This window comes from Amphiura filiformis, chromosome 20, assembly GCF_039555335.1.
Source record: "Amphiura filiformis chromosome 20, Afil_fr2py, whole genome shotgun sequence".
Classification (NCBI taxonomy): Eukaryota; Metazoa; Echinodermata; class Ophiuroidea; order Amphilepidida; family Amphiuridae; genus Amphiura; species Amphiura filiformis.
The window spans coordinates 24677117-24695940 of record NC_092647.1 but is presented as its reverse complement, the minus strand read 5'-3'; the positions used below and the strand labels follow the sequence as shown (position 1 = coordinate 24695940).

The 18824-nt window shown below is 36.2% G+C and overlaps 1 protein-coding gene across 1 annotated transcript in view; it reads left to right on the top strand.

Moving 5' to 3' along the window:
* The window catches only part of LOC140142788 (uncharacterized), a 60574-nt gene that overhangs the window by 5750 nt on the left and 36000 nt on the right, over positions 1 to 18824 (top strand). Inside the window, exon 3 of the mRNA XM_072164787.1 lies at positions 4801 to 4871. Within this exon, the coding sequence (XP_072020888.1) occupies positions 4801 to 4871 (71 nt within the window). The remainder of the gene's footprint in view (positions 1 to 4800; positions 4872 to 18824) is intronic.

The following is an 18824-nucleotide window of genomic DNA, read 5'->3' as shown; positions in this document are numbered from 1 at the left end:
TCTAAATTAGGGTGGGATTATACTTGAATTTCTTTTTTATTTTTTTGAAGTTATTTATTTTTTCGGTTTTGTAGTGTCCCTGCTTTTCTTTTACAATTTATGACATTTTTCGAAATTTGAGGGTGGGACTTAAAGGAGTATTTCGTGATCCTAGCATACCGGTACTCTATATATTTTTCAGTAGATATCCACGAAAAAATGTTATTCCCAAAATTTCAGTTGATTCCGATTTTGCATTTGCGAGTTATGCATGCTTATGTGTATTACACTGCTCCATAGACAATGTGTTGTAATTTCGTTCTGGTGCACCAGAACGAAATTCAAATTTCACGATATCTTTGCTATTCCGAATTAATCTGCAAGAAATTTTTTGTACATAAACCAGAGGTTTCCAGTGATATAAAAATCTCAACTTACATGTACTTTGAGAAAAGTGGGGGGATGATGCTGTGGATCACGAAATGCCCTTTTAACTCGAAGGTGTGACTATACTCGCGTCAGTACGGTAATTAGGCTAAATAGGATGCAGTGGCGTAACCAGTCCCCCGGACACAAAAAAACTGGGAAGAAGAGCAAAAAATTGGGAAGGGGAAAAGGGAGGAAGGAGAGAAAAAGAGGGAAAGAAAGAGGGAAGAAAAGAAAGGGAAAGAAGAAAAGAAAAAGAGGAGAAGAGAAAGGGGAAGGAGAAGAGAAAAGGAAAGAAAGAGGAACTAGGCCTACTTTCATTGTGAAATTTGTACTCTGAAACACTGATTTTTTAGCTTCTAATATGCCCAAAACCAGGAGCTTCAGGGGGCTCTGCCCCCTTGACCCCTGTTGGGGCTTTGCCCCTGGACCCCACCAGGGGCCCTAAGACTGGACCCCACCCATTTAACGCTTTGCGGCACATAAATACTACAATTTTTGATCAGAAATTGGGAACATTTTCAATCTTGCCCCCCCCCCCAGAAGGTCAGGTCTGTTTACGCCCCTGATAGGATGAAACCATGGAAACAAGTATTTTCAGTACCATACCTTTATTAAATCAGGAATATAACTTTTCTTGCAATTTCTGCATGATTTGCTTCAAAAAAAGATGAGTTTAATTCTAAATCAAATAAAAAAATTTATAAACAGATCAAACATGCCTTTTTCTTGTGAAATTGCAACAATGTACAATGTGGTTCACTATGGGTGACAAAAGATACTTTGCATATGACTTATGAAAAAAGGGGGTTCACTTCCTCATGGAATTTCCCACTTGTTTGCATTTTTTAATTATGAAAAGGATATATGTGACATGATCAAGGGGAATGAGTCGCATATCGGCACTGGTCGAAAATGAGTTTTACACAGGTTTCTATAGAGGACATTTAGAGCTTTCAGAAACGGAAAACCCCATGTTGATACGACTTTTCTTCGTGAAGTTACGTCAATTTATCAATCGCTGAAAACAATATAAAACAAAAGAATTTTAACACTTTCTTTGCCAATATCTCAAAATCAATATTAGCGACATCCGACTCATTTCCCTTGATCGTGTCACATATGTATGTGACATGATCAAGGGTAACAAGTCTTGTGGTCAAAAATATTAATATTACGGTACCTTAATATTTTAATGCAAAAAAATATGGAAATTTAAACTGGGCCGACCCAGATTTTCCAATTATTTGCAAATAAATTTTTCATGCGCAAATGAATGCCGACCGAAATTTCGAAATTATCAGGAACAAAAATTTTTTTGGGGTATTTCCCCAAATTGTAAATTATTTACAGATTTTGGTGATTTGGGGGTTAAAAGAAAAAAACTGAAATCAGTATAGAATCAATCAATAATTTCAAGAATTTTTTTCGCCAATAGAGGTTGTGCATATGACATATCATACCGTAAATATGGCGGACTACTCAAATACATTCAACAAAAGCATGATTGCAATCTACAGCGACAGTCCGTCTCACACACATAACAAATGCACTATGATCAAACTTGTTGACAGACAACATCTGCACTGCGCCATGATTACGGCGAAGGACACCGGTTCAAATCCTTTGTTTGGAGCCAATCGATAAAAGCATGTAGGGCCTCTATAACTCAAAATCATTATAAGTGGCAATAGACGCATTTCCATTGATTGTTGTGTCGCACATGTCAGGTCAATTTTTGGGTTATGATTCATTGTTATGGTAGGTGGTTTTCCATGAATAGGGTGAAAAGATAGCCTTAGGTGCTGAACACGCTACCGCAGAAAGATAACATCAATTAACTATATGTACGATGATATATAAAAAGTTAGTAATAGTGTTGTAAAATCAGGTGCGGAATCAAGCACTATTCAGAGTTGATCTAGCACATGGAACCCATACTGTAATGGGGCAACACCAATACGAAAATGTCATACCGATCGATAAATGAAGTGTCTGTTTTGCCCATTTTTTTAAGTTTGCGTTGCGAACTAGAGTTAATATAGCAACTTGGCAACATTTAATCTGTGGGAAGTAAAATAATGTGAACGATCCAATACATTATGTCCCAAAACAAACATAATAATTTATTTGTCACTAGGCTTTTCACGGGGAATCGTCAAGTAGAAAAAGTGATCCTGCCTGGCAATCGAACCCAGGATCTCAGGTTTGGGCCATGGGAGCTTCATGATTAGGTTGGTTGAAATTTGAACCCACAGTATAGGAGCCATGCAGCTAAAAGGGCTCTATTTGACAGTTTTGTAGGAATGTTTCAAATGGACGAATCATATATCAAAATGTTCATAAGAGTCTGGAGAATCTTCTCTGTCATGTTGCCAAATTTGTATTAGCCTGCGTGTTCTATATTTCGTTTGCATGGCAACGGTCACCCTATTTAAGGTTTTTTATTTTTTACCTAAAAATGGCATATTTTAACTAGCTATTTCTAGAAAATAAAATGGATTAGACCCGGGATTAGAAACTTCATATTTGGTGTGCAGAACACATGTCACAAGGATATTTAAAAACATGTGAACAGTCACCATAGGCTATTTAATAAAAGGGGGGATAAAAAGGCACTAAATGTATGCCCATGTGAGCCATGGGCGCCACCATACCAAGACCACCAGGTGATCAGTAGATGTGCTACAATCTCGGGGCTACAATTCTAAGAGATAGGAATTTTTCAGACAATATCATCAAAATTGCTGAAAATGTATACATTGTAAGACATAATTACACATTGGGGGATTCTGCTTTTTTAGTATGTTTTCAAGAACTAAATTTTTGGAGGTTTTTACCGACGGCAAAAAAAAAAAATTATCAATGGAAACTCTTGCAATAATTCTACAAAGTTGCAAAAAAATGACTGATATGGGAAGGGAAAAATGAGGTGTCAAAAGACAATGCAGTCAGCGGTCATCCAAGGGTCACACACAACTTTTGTGAAATTTCAGGAAATGGCTGTGATTGGGCAAAAATACTTGCTGGAAATAAATTTGAAGGTGTAGGACAGTTTGTTGTCCTAAATCGAAAATACTTTGCTAAATCCATACATTAATCGCCAACCTCATGGCCGTCATATTCATACCCTAAGCGCTGATCTTTTTTAAAAATGTAAACCCTTTTTACGAAATAGCATGAAATTGCTACCCTAAATGTGGTGATGCGTGAAAAAAGTATCCTTTCCCGCAGATTTCTGCTCGAGGATGACAATATATTTATTCTGAGTGGCCCCCGGGGGTTAGGTGCCCTATTTAGCATAATAGCATTGGATATTTAATTATGTTATTTATTACCCCGGACTTGGGGGTAAAAATGAAATAAAATGTCCAAGGCTAACGTTAAATAGAATAGGCCACCTCTGCCAAATGCACTTGTTCAGAGTGACTGTGCTTTCTGTGAATACTCAATTCAGCTGGCAAGGCTAAAATGCACCACTATGCTGTTGTTGTAAGTGTGCGCATGTACGCAGTTGTATAATTTCTGTCACAGATCATAGTGTAGGCGTAAGTAGATCAGTTTGCACAGATTGCAGTCATGCATGTTTCTATAGCTCAGTGTACTGTCAAGGTAATATCAAGGGGGACATGGCTCATTGCTTTAATATCGGTGATTTACACAATCACCAATATTATTATGATAGCCTCATTTGTACAGCCCAAGTTCAGTGACCTGTGATTTACATTGTGTGATATTGACTTGAACTTAACCTTAATTTATTAAGATGATGGATTTTGACATCTGTCACAAAAGGCCATTAAATCCCTATTTCTAAAAGTTTAAGCTCATCAAATTCCACATAACCTTGAATTGTTGATGTGTGACACATACACATCTTCAATAGAAGAAGTCCCATGATGTTTATGTGTTGTACCAGTAGCGTAGTGGGGGGGGGGGGGCAAAAAATGAAAGAAAAAAGTGCCCCTCTAGCAAAAAAATAAATAAAAAAGTGCCCCTCTGACAAAAAATGAAAGATGTAATCTGGAGTGCAAAGGATAAGAAAAGGGGCAAGGAGTCCCTTTTCCACCAAAATTTACCCTGATCATGGGCCAAAATAGTGTAAAATATAAATGTTTTGCCCGCTGCACACATCGTCCCAATAAAGCCTCTTTTGGAAGCTTGAAGACAAGTAGTCTCTAAAACAAAACCAGTATATGTACATGTATGTATGATGCAACTGTAATTTGTTTTTGTCTGTGCCCTCATAATTTTATTTTGCCTCCCCCCCACCAAGAGATGAGATACTATGATCATATTGGCCTTTTGTTGATTTGTTTGGTGTCGCAGTTAAACAAAATATCTTTTTTAAGTGTTTCATAATAGAACTAATATTTTCTTTTTGTCTCATTACAGCTGCAAGCAGTTTACCAAAATGAAGATACTGATGTGCTACCACCAGATGAAATTATTATTATAGATTATACGTAAGTAGAAAGGGATTTATTGTCCTAATAAACATCTCAAAAAAAGTTACTAACCCCCCCTTAAATAATGACCATTATTCAGAAACCGGTGATTGTATTACAAATCTGGAAAATGCGTTGGAAGCAAAATATATTTCTGCACATTTTGACACCTCATTTGTAGCAATTGACTAAATATTGATGTCACAGCGTACATTTAAATCAATGTAACCCAAGATTTGAAAGTTGCAGTAAATTGTATTGATTTTGTATTCAGTGTAATGGAAGGAATTCTGTGTAATGATATCCGAGTGTTTTTGTATCGTATGTAAGTGCAACTTTCAAATCTGGACCTCACTACATTAAATTGACCGTTGTTTTATTGTTTTCTGGGCTATCATGTCAAATGAGGTGTCAAAATGCACAGAAATAAATTCTGCTTCCAACACATTTTACAGATTTGTAATACAATATAATAGCCCCTTTTTGAATAATGGCCATTATTTAAGGGGGGTTAGTTACTTTTTTGGGATGTTTAGTTATCAAGACTTTGATTTTTAATTGGTTTAATGACTTAAAAATGTCTTTTTTCTAAGAATTGAGGAGTTCAAAGTGATATATGCCATCGCTGGGTGCATCTTGTGTTTTAATATTGATAATAATGAAATATCATAAAATGATAAAAAATTTCACAAAAAACTGAAAAAATCTTATCGTATTTTCTTTGGTCCTAATCTTACACAAATCCTAACCCATCCCCCAAACCTTACCCTAAAACCCTTCCCCTAATGCCCAGATCACTTCCCCGAATATCCAAACAGGAATAATTCTTGAACATTTATTTCACCTGAAAATCTGAATTATTTTTGTTGTTATTATGCATGAATGTCGCTGACAGTACTGGCTCGGGTATAATACAGTAACAATTAGGCCAAAAAAAAGGGTTTGTCTCAAAGCTTGCGCGCGCATTTGTAAAATCACGCGATTTGTAAAAAAAAGAAATGCAGACATTTTTTTTATTAAAAAAAAACCAATTATATTTTTTTCCGGAAAAATTTGGCGAAAATCTGATTTTTTTCCCCTCAAAATACCATAAAAATACCAAGTTGGGAATAAATAATAATAATAAAAAAAAAAAATCGCATTTTGCATTTGTTTTCAAACCACTCGTGAAATTTGAGACAATCCTTTTTTTTTTTGGAATTATATAAAAAAAAACCTAGTTACTACTTTCACACATTTTTGAGTTTTTTCTTCATTTAAAAAAATGTGTCCAAAATGAATGAAAGTTTGCCTTTTTTTCAACTTTGACCAAAATTAGCAACTAGTTTTGTGTCTTTAGAACATAAATATGCAGTTAAGATAAGTTGTTACAGCGAACGAAAAAAATTGGTGTGGGAAACCAAATTTGGCACTTTTCTCAAAAATATTGTGCTAGTTTGATTCCTTGCATCATTTCATTTTTGAAAATATATACTTTTATGTAGGCCTAAAAATATTGTTTGGCGTAACATAAAAAAAAAATTCGGGTAGGTATGTGGGGATCCTTTGGGATGCTTCAATGAATATCGCTCATTCTACGAAATCTGGTGCCAATCAACTTTCAAAACTGAAAAAATAATAAAAGTTGTTCAAAAAGACCTGCTTTTTGTGGGTTTTTTTAAGAGTAAATTTATTACTACTTTCGGACTGCCAACACCACTTTCACATTTTTCTTTCAGGAAGTCATGATGTTTTAACACTAAAAATCCTTTATAAAGTGAGCTACATTACTGGCTATACTTCGTACAATATTGGCTGGTTTTTGCTAAATCCATATACATCAAAGTCCACGAGAGGTCACAAAAAACAAACAAAAGAACACTTGAGTGAAATGTTAAACACAAAGACGTTTTAATCACTAAAAAATTGTTGAGGTTGAGGAGCAATATGATGGCGCGTTATCTAATTAAAAAACAGCAAATGTGTAAAGAAATCACATTTATTCAAAGAAAATATTAAAGGTCAGATTTGGAACTTGAGCAGTGGAAATGCATTTTTAGCAATTTTTGAGCATTTTCAAGGGCTAATCAGGTTGAAGAAAGCATTCAAAGTATAGAAAACTATATATGTTCATGTAGATCTTGTTAAATTTGACCAGAAAAACAACATATTCGATGCCCTAAATGCTCGACAAAGTGTTTGTGGACCACATAATTGGAAAAAGGCTATTGGTACCGGATTTTGTAGAATGAGTGATATAATTGACAGTTTATTAAAACTTCTGTTTGTTTGTGGTTTTTGAGGCTGTGTTGTTTGGGCATAGCTATTAAAGTGACCATTTTATAAACCCGTATTTGAAAATACACTAGGCCTTTACAGCAACACTTATGAAGTTAAAAAGTTAAGCTCTCGCATTCTTTAGCAAACGATGTGACCTGATTCAACGGTTTATTTGTTAATATTTATCTATCATCACCATGACGATTGCCTCAATCGTTCACGCTATTGTTGTGAAATAGCTTGATAAGTGATGCATGATTGATTATCAGAAGACAATCATTTATTTGGTTTGCATTTTAATAGACTGTGGTAGAGAACTTTTAACTGACAACCAGGAAACGTGACATGATCCCATCCAGGGATGCGACTACTTCCCTGTCCCTAATCAGACTAAGGGACCGTTCACAAACACTTGTTGCAGGGGGGGCTGATGCAAAAAAAAATCATCGGAAAAAGTTTTAGGGGCCACTTTTTTAGATCTCAAAAATTTCTGGCCCCCCCCTTTTGATTTGAAAATTATGGGTCAACTCCAAAGAAAAGCATATAAACTCAATTTTCCCGGTTAAATTTGGGGTTAATTTTTTCAGGGCCCCCCTAGGAGGGTCAGAACTTTAAAGGGCCCCCTTTTTGCATCAGGCCCCCCTAACAAGTGTTTGTGAACGGTCCCTACAGTCAGCAGTAATTTCAGGGGTGGGAAAATCAAAAAACTTTGCACAAAATTGCCGCAAAAGTGGAGATTTTTTGTAATTTTGGGTTTTTATTGGGGAGGGGGGTAAAGAGTTCTGAGTGGGGGCAGTGACGTAGCTTGGGTCATCACATGGGGGGGCATCCGGTCTAATGGGGGGGGGGGGCATAAGCCATTTTCGGCAATTTTCCTATGGGATTTCTAATTTTTGCAATTGATTGGGAGGGGTGCCCTGTGCCCCTATGACACTATGCCACTGACTGGGGGACATTTGCCCCCCCCCCTGGTGGTGCTGCCATTGGAAATTTAGGGTCTTTAGGAACTGATGGCAGCTGTAAAAGGGTCTTTTGGCACTATAAAGTGTTAAAATCAAGTGTCTTTTTTTTTGGCTTTCTGGTTGAAAATGACATTAAAATCAGAAATAAGAGGTTTGAGCAATTAAGTTGTCGTTTAGACCTGACATTGTCAAAATCAGGAGTAAAATCCAGTGGTCTTTTGTAGTTGCTCAGTCAAAACCAGGGGTCTTTCTGGGGTGCATACTTATATCATATTTGTGTTAAATTGTGGAAAATTTACTGGCCGCAAAGTATCCAGGACAAAGAAGTTTGTTTACCTATAGGGTGGCCTGTATTAGGGGCAAACACTTGAGGACTACAATTATGTGCTTGGTCCATGGAAAATCCATGGTACATACATACCTATGCTAAGTGCACAAGCCACCTACATACCGTACTGACGCGAGTATAGTCCCACCTTGAGTAAAGTCCCACCCCAATTTTTTTTTTTTTTAAAGTTATTTATTTTTTCGCTTTGGAGTGTCCCAGGACCTAGACCTAAATGCTAGGATCATTCATGGTTGACCTAAAAAAAAAAAAAAAAAAAAAAAAAGATATATGTTCTACAATTAAAATTCAATGCATTTTGAAATCATTCATAGAATATGACATGAATACAAATTATCAATTTTCATATTAAAAATACAAAACATCTTGAATTTTTTTTCTTTTCTTTTTTTTCATTTAGGTCAACCATGAATGATCCTAACATTTAGGTCTAGGTCCAGGGACACTACAAAACCGAAAAAAAAAACTTTAAAAAAAAAAAAAGAAAGAAAAATGTTCACCCAAAAACGGGGTGGGACTATACTCGCGTCAGTACGGTAATAGGCTGGCTGGCAAAATGTCACCTACAAACAGTGGCACCACCACTGGGGGGGGGGGGGTGTCATAGGGGATAAATTCCTCCAGTCAGAACTCTTGCACCCCAGATGCCTCAGTAAAGACCCAATTTTACAAAAAAATTCCTTTTTTACAGTACTTCTGCACACAATTTGCTGATTTTGCCCCCTCAAAAAAAATTGCTTTACCCCATGACCCCCAAATAAAAAATTCCTTGTGCCTCCACTGTCTACAAAATGTATGCTAGATATCCATGCACTGACTTGCACTGACAATATGCAAAGCAGGGATAGTATGACCTCAACGCAAACTCCAAATTGAAGGGTCCAGTGAGAATCTAAGGGGTCCGAAGTTCTGAATTTTGAAAATAGTCATACTGATTTAGAGTCCTCAAAATAACTTTCCCATACAATATGTCGGTTCAAAACTTATTTAAACAATGGTTTTCATAAATTAAAAAACTGGTAATGATAGTCAAAATAGGATAAACTACAAAAACCTTGGTGCTGTTCACTATCCAGCACAAAGGTTTTCGTAATTTTATCCTGTTTTGAAAAAAAAAAGGCTAGCCTATGATCAGCTATATCTTTACAAAATCTTTTTTTTTCTCAGTCTTGGGAATATTTTAACTGACCTAGAAATCAGAGTCGGACCAGTGTTCGAAATATGCCTCAAAAAGTTACAGGCCAGCCGGGCTTGACCTTAAAAAGTTACCGGCCAGCCGGGCCGGCAACTAGATGCCAGTCAGAAAAGTTACTGGCCAGGCCAAAAAGTTACAGGCCAATGGCCGGCTGACCGGCCCTATTTCGAACGCTGAGTCGGACTCTCATCATCATGATTAAAAGCTTTTTTGCATCGTCAAATTTAAGGGGTCCATGAAGCTTTGATTGAACCCGTTGCTCAGTTTCAACTTGTAATTTAAGGGGTCCAAACCAAAAGTAAAGGGTCCATGGACACGCATATACACAAGAATACCAAAGGAAGTGTACAATAGGTGGTGGGATTTTGTGGGTTTGGCAAAGTGCACATTTACAGACAAGATTTTGACTAGACTAAAATCGCGTGTCATGAGGTAAAAGTTAAAGGTCATGCTTTATTTAATTTGATTTCAAATGAAATAAAAGATAGTTTCCCCTTCATTAGCTATACACATTCATTCTGTTGACAAGAAGCTTGTGATTTTTGTACTTTATTTTGATAATGCACCAGCTTTAAAAAGCAGTAATAATATTTTGTACCTAAAGAATCTACCTGAGACGTGATGACCTGATTTTGTGGATCGCATTAACCCCATGAGAACTACCTGCCTATTGGTCAAAAAGAAGTTTTCATTATCAATTGGACCAATCAGCAACATTGTTAGAATAATTTCACATGTAAAAAAATTGGGGTGAATTATTTTGCAAAGCTCCATTCTGATTGGTGATTAAAATGAAGATATCACATAATTGACCAATCAGAGGCAATGTTAGATCGGCAGCTTGTGCTCAGGGGGTTAATAGGGTTTTGTTCTTTTGATGTGGCAAAAGTTTTTGGGGCTAAAAAGCAAATTAAAACAGTACCAACCAACCAGCCAGGGCGCTATGGATGGATCTAAAAAGAAAAGATTAAAGAAATGTACACCACCAAGGAAAACAAATGTTACAAACTGTTTATACAACTAGAGCGGTTCTCGGGCTTCGCGGTTCTCTGCTTTGGTGGTTTGTTTTGGTACTGAATGGTACATGTGTTTGGGTGATCATTGATTGTGTTTGTGATTGATTGGTTTAGGTTGGGTGATGTATGTTTTGTTTCTGTTCAGAACCTTGTGGGGATTTGGCGAGTCGATGGGTGGGGGTAATTTAGTGCCGTACTATTACGCTGACTTTTGTATTCGGCGAGGAGGACGATTTCGACCTCCTGGTTTGTTTACAAACAGAGAGGTAGACAAAAGACCGTTCCGCTTGTCCAAACAGTCAAGTATCAGAAGGATGGTCCACAATAGCGTGATTCACGTAACATGAATAGGGATTAAAAAGCTGTCACGTAGAACCATGTGCTTCTATTGTCCAATTTGCCATCAAGATTTCATATGGAAACAGTTCAGACCCAGTCCCGGGGGACCCAGTACACGATCATGTCAGAAATTAATATTTTGTTCTGGGTCTGATTATTCGGACTAGGGGTAATTAGTTAAATGTTTGTAAGAAGGGAAAGTGAGAGGTTAGAGAGTTAAAATGAGGTAGACGGTAGAGGTTTGTAAAGGTTGAAGGGAAAACATAGGAGCATGGACACTTGGCCTGGTGAAATAGTTGTTGAATAGAAGTTGAATGTATAATGTTTGTTGATGAATGAGACTGATTTGACCGAATTAATTACACGTCTGTCTGCAGTGGATACTTTGAAGGGAAGTGACGGCCGGGTTGCCAAAAGATTTCAGCCCAATTGCGGGTCAAATAATCGAAAAAGTCGCCCAATTTTTCTCTTTACCATTGGTTTCTATGGGACATGAAATGATCGGAAGTCATGGAGCCAATGTTGAAAAGTCGCCCAATTTTTTTCTTAACCATTGGTTTCTATGGGACAGGAAATTGTCAAAAGTCATGGGAAAATCTTCAAAAGTCGCCCAATTGGGCTACCAAATCGCTGGTTTGGCAATCCTCACTCACTGACGGGCGATGTGACGCTTTCTTTGGCGTGGTGTAAACAAAAACATGGAATATAGCATAGGCGTGCGCAACATCATTTAAATTAATTATTATTTACCGATACAACATTGTAGGCGTTTCAATGTACAAAAACTTGTGTCATAGCGTTACGTAATCGCTATCATCATCATCAATTCGCTCAACACGATGAGTCATTCATCAAGTCAAGTACCAATTTCGTTGATGTGTTTATTATACAGGTTTGGGCAAAATCGATTTTTCTTTATAAATATCCCGTGGACGGCAATGCACAAAACGTACTACGCCATAATATAAATAAGGCTAAATAAAAATAAAATGATGTTTCCGGTAACATGCTCTGAAAAAATTGGGACGGAAGGAAGGAAAAAAAATTTATTTACACATACTGAAATTTCGACCCAATTTAACACTTGAAGGCTAGCCAATAGAAAAACAGTATGACTCGGGGTCTCAATCGCAAAAGCTCTTCTCATACTACACAAGTGTGTCGTACTGTCCAATATCATTTACCTACTCTCTGTCATTCACTGTTCTTGTCTATATATAAAAGCTTTTTCTGTTTGTGCAATAGAAAACTGCTACATACAATTTGGAAATTTATGCAATACAAAACACTAAACAGATAAAATAATATTTTGAAATGACCATAATTAGGGGTAGAAAAAAGTAAGGAGTCAAAACTCCAAATGGACCCTCTTATCTTAAATCCAAAAAATAGGGGTCCATAACCAAACTTTTGGGATCCAAAAATAGTCAAATATAATATTAACTTGTAAACAGTTAATGACTTGAACGTGAAATCAATAAGTGTAAATCAAACCAATTTTTTTTTTTTACCTGACTTGGGGATCAAATCTCGACAGAGGTTTCTTGCCAATACAACATTTTACTAATTTGACCTCAGATGACCCCTGGTGACCCCCAAATGACCTTACCAAAATATGGCTCTAAATGGTGACTGTATCCACCAAGTTTCATGCCCATATGACAGGTTTTACTAATATGACCTCTGGTGACCCCAAAATGACCTTCAAAAAATTTGGCTCTAAATGTTGACTGTACTAACCATGTTTCATGTTCATATGACAGTTTTAACTAATTTGACCTCAGATGATCTCTGGTGACCCCAAATGACCTTCAAAAAATTTGGCTCTAAATGTAGACTGTATTAACCAAGTTTCATGCCCATATGACAGTTTTAACGAATTTGACCTCTGGTGACCCCAAATGATCTTCAAAAAATTTGGCTCAAATGTAAACTGTACTTACCAAGTTTCATGTCCATATGACAGTTTTAACTAATTTGACCTCGGATGACATATGGTGACCCTGAAATGACCTTAAAAATTTGGCTCTAAATGTTCACTGTATTAACCAAGTTTCATGCCCATATAACAGTTTTAACTAATTTGACCTCAAATGACCTCTGGTGACCGAAATGACCTTAAAAGAATTGGCTCTAAATGTTGACTGTACTAACCAAGTTTCATGTCCATATGACAGTTTTAACTAATTTGACCTCAGATGACCTCTGGTGACCTCAAAATTACCTTCAACAAATTTGGCTCTAAATGTTGACTGTATTAACCAAGTTTCATGCCCATATGACAGTTAAACCTAATTGACCTCAGATGACCTCTGTTGACCCCTGAAATGACCTTCAAAAAATGTGGCTCTAAATGTTGACTGTATTAACCAAGTTTCATGCCCATATGACAGTTTAACCTAATTTGACCTCAGATGACCTCTGGTGACCCCAAAATGACCTTCAAAAATTTTGGCTCTAAATGTTGACTGTATTAACCAAGTTTCATGCCCATATGACAGTTTTAACTAATTTGACCTCAGATGACCTCTGGTGACCCCAAATGACCTGCAAAAAAGTTGGCTCTAAATGTTGACTGTACTAACCAATTGTCATGCCCATATGTCAGTTTTTAATAATTTGACCTCAGATGACCTCTGGTGACCCCAAAATAACCTTCCAAAATTTTGGCTCTAAATATTGACTGTACCCACCAAGTATCATGCCAATGTGATGTGACAGTTTTTACTAATTTGACCTTTGGTGACCCCGAAATTACCCTCCACAAATTTGGCTCTAAATATTGAATCTACCCTATCAAGTTTCATGCCCATATGATAGTTTTTACTAATTTGACCTCAGATGACCCCTGGATGACCTTGACCCATTAACCAATACAAACTTGTTCTGTCTCGGGTTATGATGAACCCACCCACCAAAAAGTTTGGGTCAAATAATAATTGCCCTTGTAAAACAAACTGGGACATCCCCATACCCCCCATTTAACATGTGCTTAATATCTGTATCATCCAAGTATCCTCATCTTCAATGCAACGTTCACTATTTATCGCTATGGAATTATATTTACATGTTGAAAAACGTAGGCCTAGGGTTGAGTTTCTTGACGGGATAATATGCAGGCCTGGGCGAGCGGCATGAGAAAATAAATGTTGGTTAATCCTGAAATCTGCCAGGTTAGTTATTTTAATTTTTATTATATCGGTGCTGACAAAATGCACAACTTCCTCAACGTTTATAAATTGAAATGAACAGTCTTTTATTCATACTTGATAGGGGTTTATCGTTGAGTGTCTAGGACAAGATTACACAATTTTTCGGCCTACATCATTTTTAGCATTTTAACTTTTTTATTACTTGCTCTTTTTAATACGAGCTTTATGGGAATTAGTTCGACAACAACACCGATTTAATGAGCGTTAGGCCTTTGTCTTATAGTGTTAGGCCTACTATTACCGTTTTTATCAAATTTTTTGCGGACACAGACAAAATACCCAGCAAACACAAAACGTTTTCGAAATAATTAGAAAAAGGTTATAAAAGGTTGTCAGAAAACGTTTAAATGTCGGGTTATATAAAGGGTATATTAAGAGTATAAAACATTTTCATAACCTTAAAAAACATTTTTGATAATCTACTGCTCAGCAAACAAAAATGTTTTACAGAAAACGTTTAAATGTCGGGTTATATAAAGGGTATAAAAACGTTTTAATAACGTTCCAAAAACATTCTTGAAAACTTGATACAAAACATTCTAAACAGAATGTTATTTTGGGGTTGAAAAAATATTTGCGAAAAAATGTTTGCCCAAAATATTTTCAATAACGTTTTAAAAACGTTTTCATGACCTTTATATAACCCGACATTTAAATGTTATTAAAAGGTTTTGAAAAAAACATTTTAAGAACATTTCTGTGTTTGCTGGGTTCAAACATTTTAACATAAAGTATTGACACAATATTTGGCAAAAATGTTTGTAAAAATAGTTTACAATAACATTTTTTGAAAACATTGAAAAATATTGTTGTATTGTGTTTTCATACAAAACGTTTTAAAACGTTATCATGACCTTTATATAACCCGACATTTTAATGTTATTAAAACGTTTTAGCTAAACCAAAAGCCAAAATATAACTTATTTAAAACGTTTTTAAAACGTTTTTGTGTTTGCTGGGTAGTTCAATAGTTTTTCAATAGTTGTAGGCCTACTTAATATTACGAGTCCTGCTGCACGCTGTTTTCATAAATAAAATAGTTGTGCATAGGCCTAGGCCTATATCGCGATAAATATTATCTATCAATTCAACTGTATTTCTTTAATCATTGAATGGCAGAAAGTCGGGGGAAAATAAAATAATGTGATTTCCAACAACTTCATATCAGAATTTCGACACGGACGACTCTTGAAAAAATTTATTTTTTCCAAAAGTGGCATAAATTATTTCATGTCAGAATTTCGACACGGACGACTCTTGAAAATTTTTATTTTTTCCAAAAGTGGCATAAATTATTTTTTTGCGGCACCAAAAAAGAGGGCGGGCGGGTTACCGGAAACCGAATTTTATTTTTAGTAGGCCTAACAAGATGAGTCATACATCATAGTTTATTGGTATCACATTGATACAACCTGATTGGTCCCCATATTTTACTGCTAGAAAGCCGATTGGTCAAAAAGCCACTTGAACATTTGCCCACACATTGATCAGCCACTTTGACCTTTTTATCACGACTTGATCACGCGCATACGATTAGTGACAAGTAGGTCTAGTAGGGATTTTACGATTTCAATATTACATTCGCATGGACGGTCATTTTTTTTTTTTTTTCGCTAGGATTCTAGCGAGTAGATTTCTTGCAATATTTGGCTTATTTACCATCCAATTTATATCCTACAATGTACCTGTATATCATTAGCATATCAAGCGCAGCCCAACAAAAATAGTTTTTTGAGGTTTCTGATCGTCACGCTGAAACACTTTTAAGGACACAATTTCCTCCGTTTTCCCAGCCATTTTGTTTACTCGTTGTTAACGACGTAACTGATTAGTCTCGACCCCAGAGTGCAACGTGGCTGTATCGCGAACATGACTTGAAGACAGAAACCGGCTGTAAAAGAGGTGGGTCATCTCGCGAGATCTTGTGACTTGCATTGTTTCATCTCGTAAGGTCGATGGCTCAAAATTATCTTTGAAGTATCACAAATTCCAAGTGTAAGGTACTTGGATACATTAAACAGGATAATTATGATTTAGAAATCAGATATGTGAGTACCAATTTTATATAAATTGACTCAATTGCAAAAAAAATGTTGCTACGTTTGTATAGATCCCAATGACACACAGAGTGGCATAAGCCAGTCTCTGTGTACAAACGGCGTACACGAGACTGGCAAGTCTATACCACATCGCTACGACTCTAAAAGCGACCGAGTCAATGGGGGATATACTATCATGACTATTGGGCAACTTCCACTTGATTGGCCCTCAGCCAGTCTGAGATAGAAGTATAAATTAAGTAACCAATGGCAACGGTAGGCAAAACCGGCTATGCACGACTATGTGCACGACTATATGGACCAACCTCTGGTTGGATCGAACGGAATACAGAGTTGCCAATGCAGATTAATAAGGTATAATATTGGGTGACTTTGTGAGCGTCCAACTGAATTAGTACAATTCTGAATACTTCGTTATTCTTTTTGTAGATGTCGACTACCATTCAAATTTAATAGGTTTCATCATTAGCACACACTTGACATATCCTGAAAGTGTCACTGAAAAAAAATACTTCGTTTGTCTGCTTTTTTGTATACAAGAAACACATGAGACATCTGTTTGTGTGGACTTTGTGCAAGGAGCCCAAATCCCCACAACAAATTCCAAAATGTGGGTTTAAAAAGATGAAACAAATACATTTTTGGGAGCGTGACACAAGGTAAAAACAAGTATAAAAGTGCACCGTTACCTAAATATAACTTGTCACCAGCAATGCATATGAACAATTGAAGACAACCAGCAAAATTAACCACATCTTCTATACAAGGAAGTCCCCACCACCAAGAAAACAGTTTTTAATATCTATATATCAAGCATATCATTCAGTGTAACAGCGAACTATGGATCCATACCAAAACTTGAACAAAGAGTCAATGCCTTCCAAAGATCTTGACCCTTAGATATCTTATAATATCCGATGGAAATCTATATGAAACAACCAAAGAAACAAATTGGAGCAAGGAATAAAGAAATGACTGTTATCATGGCTAGGATATTTACTGAGACTACTAGAAGATAAACACACCAGCCAGAAAAGCTGCGATAATATCTGTGCATTAATATAAACGTCACAAGTATTTAGTTTAATGCCAGCGTTTAATGAACCTGTAATGTCAGAAGAAAGACCGAAAATCGCACCAGCTTGAATAAACTTATTGAGGGCACCATGTTGACAGATGAACAGCATACCTGATGATGATAAACAGGACAATAAAAAAAGGTGCATTACCTAGGAAATTAAGCCAAATGTTTTACAAAATATAAATATTTCTCCTAGTTCCTTTATAGTTGGGCCACAACATTTCCTTCCACATACAAACATTCCCTCAAAATGGCAAACTTTGTGGAGGTTCCTCTTGAATTTTTCAGGCATGAATTTGGTTTATAATGTATGGGCTGATTTTGGGACATTGTGATTGTTATTTTATTGCATTTAATGGTTCGCCCCTCATGAACATTCCCTTAGAGTTATCTGCATGGCTAACTGAAGTCAATAGTAAAATCACCTTTCATGACTGTAATGACATACCACAACACATACAGACTTGGTTAAATCAACCGATACCGCAAACTTGTGCACCTGGCCCACTGGTTTATATCTCCGATGTAGCGTTTAAGGAAGTTTTGCGTATAATTATATAATGCTTCTATTTATACACATCAATTTGGATTATGTTGGCATTTAAAAACGAAAGCATATATATTCTTTTCAATAATAGCCAATTCCAAGATTCAAAGCGTACAAGAACTTTGTGTAGAAGAAATGTGTAGAACTTTACACCCTTTTGAAATCGTACCATAGTGTTATGTTATAACATGGTTTGTACGACTTTTGTGCACTACGTGAAAAAAAGTCCCATTTTTTAATTTTAGAATTCAAATAGTTGCTCAAGATATTTATATTTTGTTTTATTAATATGCTTGTCATCACTTTGTATCTATTTTGTTTTGAAGAAAAGACCATAAAAGAATTCTTATTTACTTTCACTATAATGTCTTGCGATCAATGCACACACCGGAAATGTGGTATTGGACGCAATATAATTGCTATGCCGTCATGGGTTATTCCAGTTGAATTCTATATACCCCCTATGGAAGACATATATAGAGGGTGTAGATTTCAAATGGAGTCATCCATTCAGTTAACCCCATTTGGAATTCACCTGGGAATTCACACTCCCTGTGTGGAAGATTAGGGTCATGTCTTCCATAGGGGGTGTATGGATTTCAACTGGATCAGCCCAATATAGCTTAAAATGTTCACATATATTTTTATAACCAACCAAACACTCAATTTCATTTGTATGGTGCCTACGACTTTCTTGCACACACTCAGCAAAATTATGTCTCTTTTTTTCTACTTTCATTCATTTGTCTCACTTAAAGCCATATTATAACATTTTCATACAAAATAGATTAGCATTTCTTTGCCATAAAATGTTAGTTTTTACTGACAGATATATCCCCTTATATTTTTGAGCCGACCAACTACGGCAAAACAAAGAAAATTGGAATTTACTACCAGCGCATTATGTCGCCAATACGTACCACTCCTTCGGTCATGTTATGGTACGACCCTTTG